Genomic DNA, 12417 nt, shown 5'->3' on the forward strand with positions numbered 1-12417 from the left:
GTGCTCAGTATCCCGGCAGAGGAAGTCCCCACAATGCCCAGGGAGATGCATGGCTCCAACCAGTGCAACCACAGAAAGGATTTGGATTTTGGAGCCATGGAATGTTCCTGTTGTGTAAGCTGAGCCAGCAATACAGCTGTAGTGGTAGAGGAGGAACAGCAGACAGGAACCTGATCCGCTATTAGTCCCTCGGGAGCCAAGACAGCTTTCTCGCTTTAATTATTTTGCAGACCACTAAGCAGTGCTGCCACTGCAGCCCTCAACCTTGCAAGCAAGGAGTACCTGAAGGTAGAGGCAACCTGTGCCTCAGGAGGTCTCCTAGCTGCGACCCCTGATTTATGAGCAGGAAGGGTGCTTAAACTGATGTGTCAAGTTCGGGACAGCTGCATCTTCTGTGCCCCATGGAGTCCGTGGAGACCCCACAAGCTTTCCACTAGACAAGGAAACCTCAGAGGGTCCCACATTTCAATTAATTGCAGGAGCATTTAGAAATTTCAGCTAATTAGGCTAATTAGGCAGTCCTTCAGACATGCCTATTGACTGGACCCTCAAGTCTCTAGAGCCATCAGAAAGGGTGCAGGAGCTTACCCCTACACTCTCTTCTAAAAGCAGCAAAACAGCTTTAAAACTCACCTGAGTTTGTTCATCTCTGTGCTGAGAGGTGCCATAACCAGAAAAATGGAGTAATTGAGCTGTAGACACTCAGCCTCCTGGGGGCTTTAACTGCCAAAAGCGGCTGAACTTCAAATGAGCAGACTGCTGACCCCACAACGCACAGTTCCCTGAGGCATGGCTCTGTGTCACCGGCAACATCAGCTGTCTGCTGCCTGCCCTCCTCCTCTTCCTCTTGCTTCTTCCCTCTTCTGAAGCTGCCTGAGCTCTTCTTCTGTCCCTTAGGCACACTCAGGTTTCAACAGCCTGTTACAGATTGCTCCATTTCTCCACCTTCATCTGCATTTTCCATAGTCCAAGCAACATACAGAGGTAAGGGCTGGCTGGTCTGCCTGCCTGTACATCACAGGACGGAGAGCTTTACTCTTTTATCCCTCTCTTGAGCCTGATGGCTCATTTTTGGCAAAGGCATCTTCCAGAAAAGTAGTGATTGTGGTTATGAGGGCTTGGAGGGACGGAGAAGCTGCCACTTCCCAGGGAGTCTGTTCCAGCGGTTAAACATCCGCACTGTTAACAATCCCACTCCTTATTTTCAACTTGAATTTGTCTGGCTTCGGCTTCCAACCAGTGGTTCTCATTCTTTCTTTTTCCACTAGATTAAAGAGATCCTCAGCATCCAAAGCTTTCTCCCTGTGGAGGTTCTTACATCCTGTTCAAGCCACGGCTGATCGTTCCTTCAGCAAGGCTGGGCTAATGCTGCTTTTAACATTATCCCTGAGTTTTATGTGCATCTTGGGTTGTGGGAGTTTGAGGCTTTCTCACCCAAATCCTATGCTAGGTCCTTCAATAAGCAGAGTGGGGCAGAGCCTCTCCCCACAGGGAACATTAGCAGAAGTCAGAATGATCAGCTCTGGGAGTGGGCCCTGATGCTGTCCTCAGGAGCTCACACACACCCATCCTCAGGGACATGAGCTGTTTGCCACTTTGCACGTGCACCTTGCTTGTGTGGAACTCCTGAAGAGCTGAGAACTTAGTGAGTAGTCTCCTACAATATTTTCTGCTGTACTTGGGGGATTTGAGGTGTGCCCCGAGCAGCATGGAGGACACTCCATAGAAGGTCTATGCCCCATTCATGTTGCTGTTCAACATTCTTCCTAGACTCAAACATGGGGACTCCAGATGAGCTGCCATGAGCCAGTGGTGTCAGCAGGAGAGGATGGGGCTATGGAGATGCTGCAGTAAAGTGACCTTTCTGCTCTGTCCACAGAGGACCTACAGGGCAAGACCTTTACTCTGATCCAGGCACCTGTGCTGATGAAAGAATTGGCCAATGCTTCCCAATTTTAGGCTTGGTCCCTGCAGGTGCCCACCAGGAGTCATTCAAAGCTGCTGACATCTCTGCCTGGGCACTCACTACTCCCACCAAGCTGATCCTCTTCCTTATGGCTTTAACGGCTGAGAAAGCCTCATTTCACATCACTTTCCTGTTTTGCCTTCTGCTTTCATGTCTTTCCAGCAGACTTTTCTGCCAGCAGGTGGTCTATGGCTGAAGCATGACATGAGAGACTACCAGTCCCATGATCCAGTGCCTTTCAGCTAAGGAGTGAGAAGAAGCAGGCACAGTGAGGGAGGACAGTGGGACATTAGTTGGGGCAGGAGCAGCTCTGTAGAGCAGAACAGTTGCTGCTGTGGCTGCATTGTGCACCCTATGTGCTTATGGGGGCTTATGGAAGGCTGGCTCCTGCCTGGCTGTGTGGAATGAATATGTACTTGTGGCTGGGGAAAGGAAAATAGGTCATGTTTTACAGCAGGTCTTCAATAAGTCCAAGGGGGACTGTCAGAAGGATCGTTTCCTTCTCAAATAGCTTGCTAATGTCTTGGAGAGCAGCATTCTCATTCAACAGTGCCAGCAGCACCATAACCTCTGTCTTTGGACATTGCAGGCCAGTGCCTTCCCCAGCTATGCCAGCGCCACAAGCCACCAACTTCTGATGAGCATCATGTCTTCCCAGCCTTCAAGCTGCTGCACCCTTTGCTCAGTGCCTCTCTCCAGTCTCTGGTCTCTTGTTTCTTTTTCTCCATCATGGAGAGAGATCAAACAGTGACATTAAGGTGAAATTCTGCTATGAGAGCAGCAGCCACAGGAATTGCTGCTGGGCACTTGTGGCACTGGGGGGACGCTGGGAAAGTGACAAGTGGGTAGCAGCTCCTGCCTACCACTATTCTTTGCTAGCTGGCCTGCACCCAATAGCCTCCACCTTCCTGGGCAGTCGAGCAGACTGAGGAACAGCCACACCTCTCTTTTGTCATTGCTTCTCCCTGATAAGAGTCCAGGTGATAGAGGCCAGAAGGAGGGAGCAGAGCTGCTAGATCAGAGGGCTTGGTAATCAAATGCAACTTCATTGTTCTTTTCTGTTCTGCTACTTTCCACCACAATGCTACTACCCAATGCTCCACTGGCAAGTGCCAACCCACCCTGGGAAGAGTCACAGAATACATTTGGTTGGAAGAGAGACCTTTGAGATCATCTAGTTCAAACTTTGAACCAGCAGTGCAAGGTCTTACTGTCCTACCTCTTCCATAGCCCTGCTATGGATCTATCACCAAGGTGGGCAGGTCTGCCACTGGCACTTGTACCTCTGGGAGAAAAGAGCAGTGACTGTGTCTATCCTTCCAAGTACAAGCTGCTGCTGGTCCCAGGCAGAGTGTGTCTCTGCCCCAGTCTCTAGTGCAGGAGAAGCATTCCTACTCTGGGTCTGCACGTGTCCCACAGCTTTGGCAGGTGGGTGCCAGAGCCGCTAACTGCAGCATGGCTTTGATGTGTTTGAGAGCCCAGGCACACACATTGCAGAGACTTTTTATGGTGCACTAAGAGGGAAAGGCCCCTTAACTCGCTGTGACAGCAAGCAGAGTTTAGGCACTTTAAATCTGTCTCCTTGTTTGCAGATAAAACGACTCTCAGAGCAGACTTAGAGCTCCCGGAAGGTTGAATGCAGTGAGGATGAAAAGAACAGAGGATGCTGCAGTCCTCAAGATGTGGCATGATTGTGGCTGAAAGGACAAGGTAGTAAAAGATGCTCTGCTCAGATCTGCTTCAGGTTCTTGTGCCAAAGCTGGCAAGGAGATTTCTGTAGGGCACCATTTCCACTCTGCCCTTCAGCGGGCCCTGCTCCGTCTGACATCTCCTGGGAGAGCCTTTCCCTCACACACACCTGAACTGTCTGGAATTTCAGCCCTCTTTCACACAGCCATAGCAAACATTCTGAATAGACAGCTCCTGCCCATCCCTGCCTTTCCCACCCCTTCCCTGTCTGCAGGCGCCGCTCCAGCCAGCACCAGTGTTTCAGTGTGTGTGGCAGATGGAGGTGCCAGACACTGTACAGCAGATTTATGGTCATCAGGAACAGTTTCCATGTGTGTGTGAGCTCCGTCGGACCTGCTCCCTCTCCTCACCCTTCGTCACTTCTGGGATAGGGGCCATGCCTCTGCCTGCATGGCACATGGCACATTGCAGCCCAACCTGGCCACCCTCTCCTTGACACAGACCCCAAAGCCAAGGGTCCCAGCTAGGGGCAACAGCTACCCATGTCAGCTCGTCCAGCTGCATGTGTGCAGCATGGTGACTCAGTGCTGGGTGTGCAGATGGGCTGGCATAGCAGTGGGACTGAATTCCCCCAGCCCTGTAGCCAGCTGGCTGGGCCTGAGGGTGAGAGCAAGCACTTGCAGGAAAGATCCATACACATTCCTATGGATGCTAGGTCTCCTCTTTGACTCTTTTGACTCTGGGCAGCCACTGGGTAAATGAACACAGACTTGGGGCTGGGAGCAGCTGGGCAAAGACCTGGCCCCTGCTGCCTTGGCCTGGGAAAGGTCCCCTCCCATGCAGCACAGGGGTGGAGAGGCCTTGTCCCGGGAGATGCCTGGGACCTCCAGCTGCAATCAGCAGCACCTCTGGCCAAGACAGCTCAGCTAATCACAGCACTGGGGAGCACATATGTGTGGCAGGCAGGAGCATGGCTACAGGACCTGCTCCTGATCCTGGCATCCAGCACAGCACCTTGCCAGAGGACTCCTTGCCTCTGTGTATCCAGAGACCAGGAGCCCAGCCTATGTCCCATTGGGAAAGCACTCAGGACAGACCCAGTTTGAGTCCAGAGGCCTCCCTCCTCCAGGGCAGGCAGTAACTTTCCCATCAGATTCCTCAGTGCTTTTAGTTTAAGCAAAGGAGATGAAAAATCACCTGCAGCATCCAAGCATCCAACCACAGCACCATCAGGCACAGACCTTCGCACTGCTGCGATGCTTTCTCAAGGACACCATCAATCCACAGGCAATATCATATTGTCTTCTACTACCACAGCTGAGCAGGCAGCCCTGGCTGTCACTTCACCCTGTGATCCCTCTGGGCCTTTCTTACACTGTGTGTGAAACTCATACACAGAATGGAAGTTTTAGCACCTATCTACACCAGAAGAACCCAGCAGCTCACTGTACGCAGTCTTTAGGAGAATGTCCAAGAGAACCACAGCTATCAGGATATGGAAGTTTGGATTTCAGCTTTGGCTTTTCCATGGGGCTTGTGTTCCTCAAGCTCTGCCTAGAAATACGCCCCTTTTCCCCATGCATAAGTATAACCTCACAGCACTGTGCATTAAGGAAGTAGAAATCATTACCAAGGATGGATAAAAAAAAAGAGGCTAGTGCCTCCTGAAGAGCACTCAGAAAGATCTTTAACATGCTCTTACGAATTGAAGATAAAAGCTCACACCTACCTGAGGGTGTCTCCAATGAAATAAATGTATTGCATCCCTCTGGACTATTTCAGAAAGATATTAAGGGAAGAGAGATGGAGTATGTACGCTGTGTGCTGAAATGAGCCTAGAGCTACTAAATGCCAGAGCAGCATTTGAAAGGCACTGCCCTGTGAAGGGTGAATATCAGTGCTGCTTCTACCCTTCTTTCCTCTGCTCCTGCCTCTCACACGTGTGTACAGATGGATTTTAGTGCAAGCAGGCAGCCTGACATACCGGTGAGAGGCTTTATCTGAGGAGTTTCTTAAGCAGAAGCCCTCACTATTATACAGCTGGCTGCTCCAGTCACTCAGGAAGAAAAAGCACTCCAACCATACATGAAAAAGTTATCTCAAAAATAACAAGGCATTAAAACACTTGAGCTCAGCTGCATTAAGGTCAGACGGAGCATTTCTGTTTCCCAGCATGATTACATCTGTGCTAAGACCAGGGAACCTCACATCTCCCAGTTTCTTCAGCAAAACCCATTTCCTTAGGCCTGTACCTGGAAGGAGGCTCAGAGAGATGGCCTCACCTTCCCCACCAGCAGCACACATCCCTTGCGTGGGATTTTGACGGCATCACGTTTGAGGAGAAGGTAGATGGCAATTCTGGCAGTTAGGACAGGCACTCAGAGCTACTCCTTCATGGGTGGAGGACCTGTATGGAGGCACAAAGGCTGTGTGCTCCTTTGCAAGATATCCTAGAAACCACAAGATGCTTCATAGCTTGTGAACCAGCTTTGTGTGGAAAGCCCAGCAGAAACACGACCACCTCACTAATTTCATTGTGAAGCTGCAGTGCTGCCGGGCCACACTGCTGTCACCTGAGATCATTTTTGGAGACCAAGAAGCCACCACTGTGCAAAGCCAGGGACAAACCAACTTAAACCTCTGCTTTCAAGGATTTACTGCAGCCGTGCCTGCAAGCAGCTACTCTCAGGTACTCTTGCATTTCCCACTGCAATGGTCCGAGTTTACAAGCTTATTTTCAAGACAAACACAGAACAAGTCCCACTAGAGGCTGCTTGGGTATGCTGTCCAGCACCCAGGCCCAGAGAGCAGTCATGTTGGCACTAGTGAGGGCACTAGTGCACAGGATGGCCATGACAGTGACTATCCCTCCGATATACAGCAAGCGGTGCAGTGATTTGTCTGGTCCTTCCCCCCAGCACTGCTGTCCCGAGGGAGAGGTAGAAGGAAACATAGTGATTTAGAAGCTGAGACTCCCACGGAGGTGCCCACCAAGCAGCCTCCCTCATTTGCATCCCCCAGTCTCCTGACATGGCAGCCACACTACATTTTAAGAGCTTTCTTATGCCATCAGCTGTATTATGCAGTAGAGAGGCAGTACTCACACAAGCAAGATGAGCAGCATTGGAGAGGCCCAGCTGAAGGACAGGGAGAAGGGCTTGTGTGACAGCAGCACAGTGCTCATATAGTTTCAGACTGCAGATTACTTGGGCTTGTATAGGAAGCTTTGTAGCACAGGGATGGAGGGCTGTATTTGCAGGAAACCCTCCCTGGACCATACAGAATCACAGAAACAATCAGGTTGGAAAAGACCCTCAGGATCACCAAGTCCAACCAAAAACCCCACTCCACAAGGTTCACTCCTAAACCATTATCCCCAAGCACCACGTCCACACGACCTTTAAACGCACCCAGGGTTGGTGATTCAACCATCAACCTGGTGTGCTAGTTAGAAGCAAGCTGGAATGTTTTGGTACAAGAACTAGATAACGGGCAGTGAAATGAAAACAATTGATGTCAACTTCTCTCACAGTTACGCTGAGAGCTCTGGGAAGAAGAAGTAAACTTTCTCCATTTTTGTCTTCTCTTCTGCCTTTGCCTTCAGACCTGGTCACATCTCATTAACCTTGCTCCTACTAACCTTGCTCTCTAACCTCCTGGCTGCACCTCTCTTCTTCCTGAGAACTGGGGTAAGGTTGAGAGGGACTGGGGGAGGTGTTGGGGTGGTTTGAGAGCCCCTCCTGGGGACTCAGGTTTCTGGGAGGGGAGTTGTGCTTTTGTATGGTTTATCCTTTGTATATTTCTGTATATAATTGTATATAACTGTATATATTGTAAATAGCTGCTTGTAAATTCTGCTAGCTGTAAATAAATTGCTTCATCTATATTCCCAGGGTCCGTCTGAGTTAGCTGGGGCAAATTCAAAAGTGTGGAGGGAGGGGTAACCCCCAAACCATCACACCTGGGCAGCCCATTACAATGCCTGACCACTCCTTCCATGAAAAAGCATTTTCCTAATGTCCAGTCTAAACCTGCCCCACAGCTACTTGGCACCTCAGAAAACATCTCTAAAAGGCTCAGCTTCAGTTCAGCAATCTCAAACATGCGGTCCCCTTATCTGACAAGCAGCGGCAGAGGAGGAGGAGGAGGTGTAAAGGCTGCTACGGAGAGCCTAGCCCCGGCTCTCTGAGGAGCTGCCAGGCGAGCCACGATGGATGCTGCGGCGGTGGGGCCCTTCTCTCAGCAGGCAGCTGCCTCACGGCCAGCCGGCGTGCGGAAACCTCTCTGTCGTGGCGGCTAATGAGCGGATTGTATTTCACAGCGCCGCGGCGCTGCGCAGGTACAGCCAGCGGCTTTCATCTCCCTGATAGCTCCCACGGGAACAGGGCGGCCGCTGCCCCGCACAGCAGGTCACAGGGCGCTCTTGCTGGGATCTGCAGCTGGGTGTTTTGCGGCTTTTGAACTTGTCAGATTGCACCTGATCGTGGCTCTTGTGTACCACGGGAGTGGAGTAAAAGGGGTTAGGGAAGCACTCACTGGAGTTCGTGCAGGAGCATGATGGAATTTGTGGGGTCGGTGCTGAAGCACGTGGGAGTGAGGAAAGCGCCACCAGGGAGGTGCCATCGAACTTACTGAGAGGCGTCTTTAAAACAGCAGCAAAATCCATTTAAAGGGCCTCCATTGCTGTGCTGGGGAAGCTGGCCGTGGGCCACCCACTGCCCCTATGTGCCCCGGCGGGCAGAAGCTGGCCTGCACTCTTCCAGCCAAGAGCAGTATGTGGGGGCTCTGAGGAAGGGCAGGAATGTGGTTTGGCCAGGGGAATTTGCTCTTCAGAAGAAATTAATCCAGTGTTTGCCCCAGGCTCAGATTCATATCAAAGAAAGTTCAAAGCCCTCCAGCCCAGGCTCCCAGAGCTGGCAGGTACATTTGCTGGAGGGTTGCATGCAGGAGCAGCACAGGTTACTCCAGGAGATACTTGGAGAAGCACGGGCTGTGGACTATGCTCTCCTGCTCACTGGTTCTGTCCCTGGAGACACCCACCAGGCCATGCTGGGGAGGTTAACACAATCCTCATGTCACGAGCACTGCCTGCATCCTCCCCCATCACTGAGATGCTCCCACGAGGATGCTGCTTTCATCGGCTGAGTAGGTAGAGCCGAGGCAGACATAGCTCCCTCAGCCTCTGCCCACCGGCAGCCACTCACTGCAGGTTTGCTGTGTCAGGGCTGCACACCTCTCCAGCACATATTCCCAGCCTGCTGGCACGACTGCTGGTCAAAGACTCATAAATCCCTTCCAGGGTAGATGTGAAGTGCCCAGCTGCTCTGCCAGGCTCTTTGTGTGCATGACGGCAGTCACTCACTCCTCCCAGGAAAAAGAAACCTGCTACTTTTAACAAGGGGTCTTTATCAGCACCATGTATGTGCTGGGAGTTCCCCCCTAGCCTGGCATTTTTGAAGAGCAAGGGATGCTGTGAGGCACTGGTAAGGACTTCTGTTCCCTGTGGAGCCAGGAATGTCCTTGAAATGCCCTTCATTTTCTAGAGATTTGAACTCAGGTGCTGGTGCTCCAGCCTGGCTCATCACTAGGAATCTGGCTGCCCACTCTGTGCTGTGTATGGTGGTCCTGCCACACCCCTCCCTCCTTCTGACTCCGCACTCCATGCTGGCAGCCCCTGGCCATGCCAAGCTCCCTCCTATGCTACTGATGCTGGGCACTAGATGAAGTTTTCAGCTACAGAGATACCCATCTCCCACCTCCCTCCAACATGCTGTGTTTGATGTCAGCTAATATCTCCTATTAACATCATGAAAAATAGATCTGGAAAAATTAAATTTCAAGCAGAATTCAGATGGGCTACAAGGAAAGAACTGTCCTGCTAAATGAGTGGGGAGAAACCAGCACCAGCACAATGCCCCTGGGCAGACCTACCGGCAATGGGTTGAAGTTCTGGTCCACCAGGTGGTTGTGGCCATGGTCAAGAAAGGAGTGCCGCACCACCACATCGATGCCCTGGCTGGCCAGCAAGCCCAGTGTGTTCAGCCACCTGGGGATGGAGGGAGCAGAGTCAGGCCACCACTAGACCTGGCTCTAGGGGCACAGCCATGCTCCAGCACATGGCATTGCTCTCATGTACTCAGCCTGGTGTCTGCTCCCAGCACCTGAACTGTAGCCTTCAAATGGTTCTGTGAGCTGGCTACCAACCAGCTCCTACTACCCCTGTCCTGGCAAACTTACACGCCTCTCCTCCCACTTCAGCCCTCTGCCCCAGCTATGCCCAGCTTGCATGTCCCAACACCACATCTAAGCCCCTGCATGCAACCCAGCAGCACAGTCCTGTGCCCAGAGTCTGAGATCAGACCTTTGCACTGGCCTACCTCCTCACACCTCCCACAAGCAAGGTCTTCAACCCCCACAACCTGTCACAGCCCTGATACCCTGGGCACGTCTCTGTGCCACCCCACAGAGTATGAGGGAAGTCCATCTGGCTCCGAGGATCTGAGCTGGGGCTTTGCAGCAGAATGTCTGTGCCATGGGGCTGTGTCAGCAGACACACCCCAGGAGCCAGGGGTGGCTGTGGCTTTAAATGAAAGAAATGGTTTCCACAGCAAAGCCCTGCCAAGCACTTCCCTAGGCAGGTGCCCCAGGGCAAACACATGCAAGAACATGTGGCTGCAGCCTGAACCAAAAAGCCCTAGGGTCTCAGAGCTGTCATGCTCAGATGACACCTCCATTCCACACCCATGTCCTGTGGGCACACCATGGGTTCCAAGTGCATGATCCCATGTGGTTCCCACCTTATTATGCTTCCCTGGCTACGCCAGAGTCTGGGTCACCTACAGGAAAACAGTGCTGAGGAGGGGTAATAGGAATGCTATGGAGAAAACAGTGGTGCCCAGGTTGCTGGGCAGTACGGAGCAGGTACAGGTGGGGTCTCTGGGTACCAAGCAGGCTCTCTTCCAGCTGCGGAAGCTTTGCAGCACCTAAGCTTGCAAAGCTCATAGGGATGGCAGTGCCCTGGTGCTGGTGAGCTGGCATAACTCACAGGAACCCGGCCGCATAGGAATCGGAGAGGTTGTTCATGCCTCCAGCCGAGGTCGCACCGACACCTTCCAGCCAGATCTTCTTCCCTGGTGTGTATGTGTTCACTACCTGTGCAAGAGATGAAAGCAACCAAAATGACTTTCACAAACCTCCAGCGTAAAGCCAAGGCAAACAGCTCCTGCATTGTGCCAAGAAGTCTCACAGAGACCTTTAGTCATGGTGCTGCTGGACAGTCAGGGCTTGTCTGACTCTAGCATGGTGACTCAGTGTCTTCAGCATGGCTGGGTGGCAGAAGAGTATTCCTCACTCTCTCCTCACTGCCACATGTCCTCTACCCATCTTATGGTGCTCTCATGCTCCCAAACCCAGACCCTGCTTTTTCCCCATGGTCTCCCCATGCATCCATCCTGCAGGCTGCCTTACTATGTCACCTCAGCTTCCATGTCCCCATGGAAGGTGGCTGCCAATCACAGGCAACACCCAAGCCCCACCTGTGCCATGGCATGGAAGTGCTGAGATACCTGCTGGAGCCACATGAGAAATGGTGGGCACCCAAGAAGAAAGCAGCAGATGCTCCCAGGTGTGGGAAGATATCAACCACATGTCCGAGCAGGGGCTGCTTTGCCACCCAAGGGGGCCCTGGTACAGGCGGCATATGCAGGTCTGAATATGCTGGCCCACCCCTCACAAGGTTCCAGTTGGCAACACAAACACCTGTGAGATGCCAGGTAGGACAATAGGGCTTGGATGGCCAGAGCTGACCTCTCCCAGCATGAGCAACCTCCAACACCACAAAACACTCCGTCCTCTCTCCTGCAATCCCACTTCTCCAGGCCAGGCAACTAGCTCCCACGACCAGATGTCTGCAAACCCAGCGGCCCAAGGAGTGCTCCACACAGCCTGATGGATCCTGCCCCATTAGTGAGGAGCACTGGAATGTGCTGGACGGACTGGGATCCCTCAAAGATGTTAAATACGCCAGCTCTGGTCTGCCTCCCACTCACAGCCTGTGAGAGTCGACATCCCTGACTGAAGCCCCAGAGGTGTTGGCATCCTGCCTGTAATTATCTAAGCCCGCCACCTTCCCCCCGTCGGAGAGGAAGCAATAAAACAGGGAAGTGGACAAGCCCAGCTGCTCTAATCAGCCCCAACAGGATGCATGGACTCAAAGCCAAGCTGGAGGCTATTAGCACCCAGTGCTGTGCTTTTGCTCAGCCACACTGGCATTCCTGGAACAGTCCTTCCCAGGCCCTGCCCTGTGCAGACCAAATCCTACCCTGTGGCTCTCCAAACACACACAGAGGGCAGCTCCTTGCTGCCTCTGGCCTGGGGATGGATAGCATCCTGCTCCCTTCCCAGCAGGTTCCTGACCTGCAGCAGGGGTGGGACATGCTGCTGCTTTTGGTGCGGTACTGTACTCCCAGCAGGAGCAGAGCTGGCCAATGCCTCTTGCTTGCCCTTGGACTGACTCCATTGGCCACCCCACCACGCCTCCCCACAGCAGGAGGATTGTCTGCATGCATGGAAGATACCCATTTTGTGCCAGAGGACTGAGCAAGTAGCTTCCCTCCTTCAATTTTGCTGTGAAGACCCTTGCATCCCCTTTCCTGGGGCCTCTTTGAGTTGTGTACTCATCCTATGGTTTCTCCCTGCAGGAATTACAACAGTAAGACATTGTAGTGACTGGTATGGCATAAAAACCTAGACAAGACAGACAG

The 12417-nt window shown here is 52.4% G+C and overlaps 1 protein-coding gene across 3 annotated transcripts in view; it reads right to left on the reverse strand.

Annotated features, from left to right (window-relative positions):
* Positions 1–12417, reverse strand: part of HPSE2 (heparanase 2 (inactive)) — a 119809-nt gene that overhangs the window by 5725 nt on the left and 101667 nt on the right. For all 3 annotated transcript variants that reach the window (XM_064144618.1, XM_064144619.1, XM_064144617.1), the window contains 2 exons: positions 10701–10807; positions 9587–9701 (listed from right to left, as the gene is read on the reverse strand). In XM_064144618.1, the coding sequence (XP_064000688.1) occupies positions 9587–9701; positions 10701–10807 (222 nt within the window). The remainder of the gene's footprint in view (positions 1–9586; positions 9702–10700; positions 10808–12417) is intronic.

Source organism: Pogoniulus pusillus, chromosome 6 (assembly GCF_015220805.1).
Source record: "Pogoniulus pusillus isolate bPogPus1 chromosome 6, bPogPus1.pri, whole genome shotgun sequence".
In the NCBI taxonomy this organism is placed as follows: domain Eukaryota; kingdom Metazoa; phylum Chordata; class Aves; order Piciformes; family Lybiidae; genus Pogoniulus; species Pogoniulus pusillus.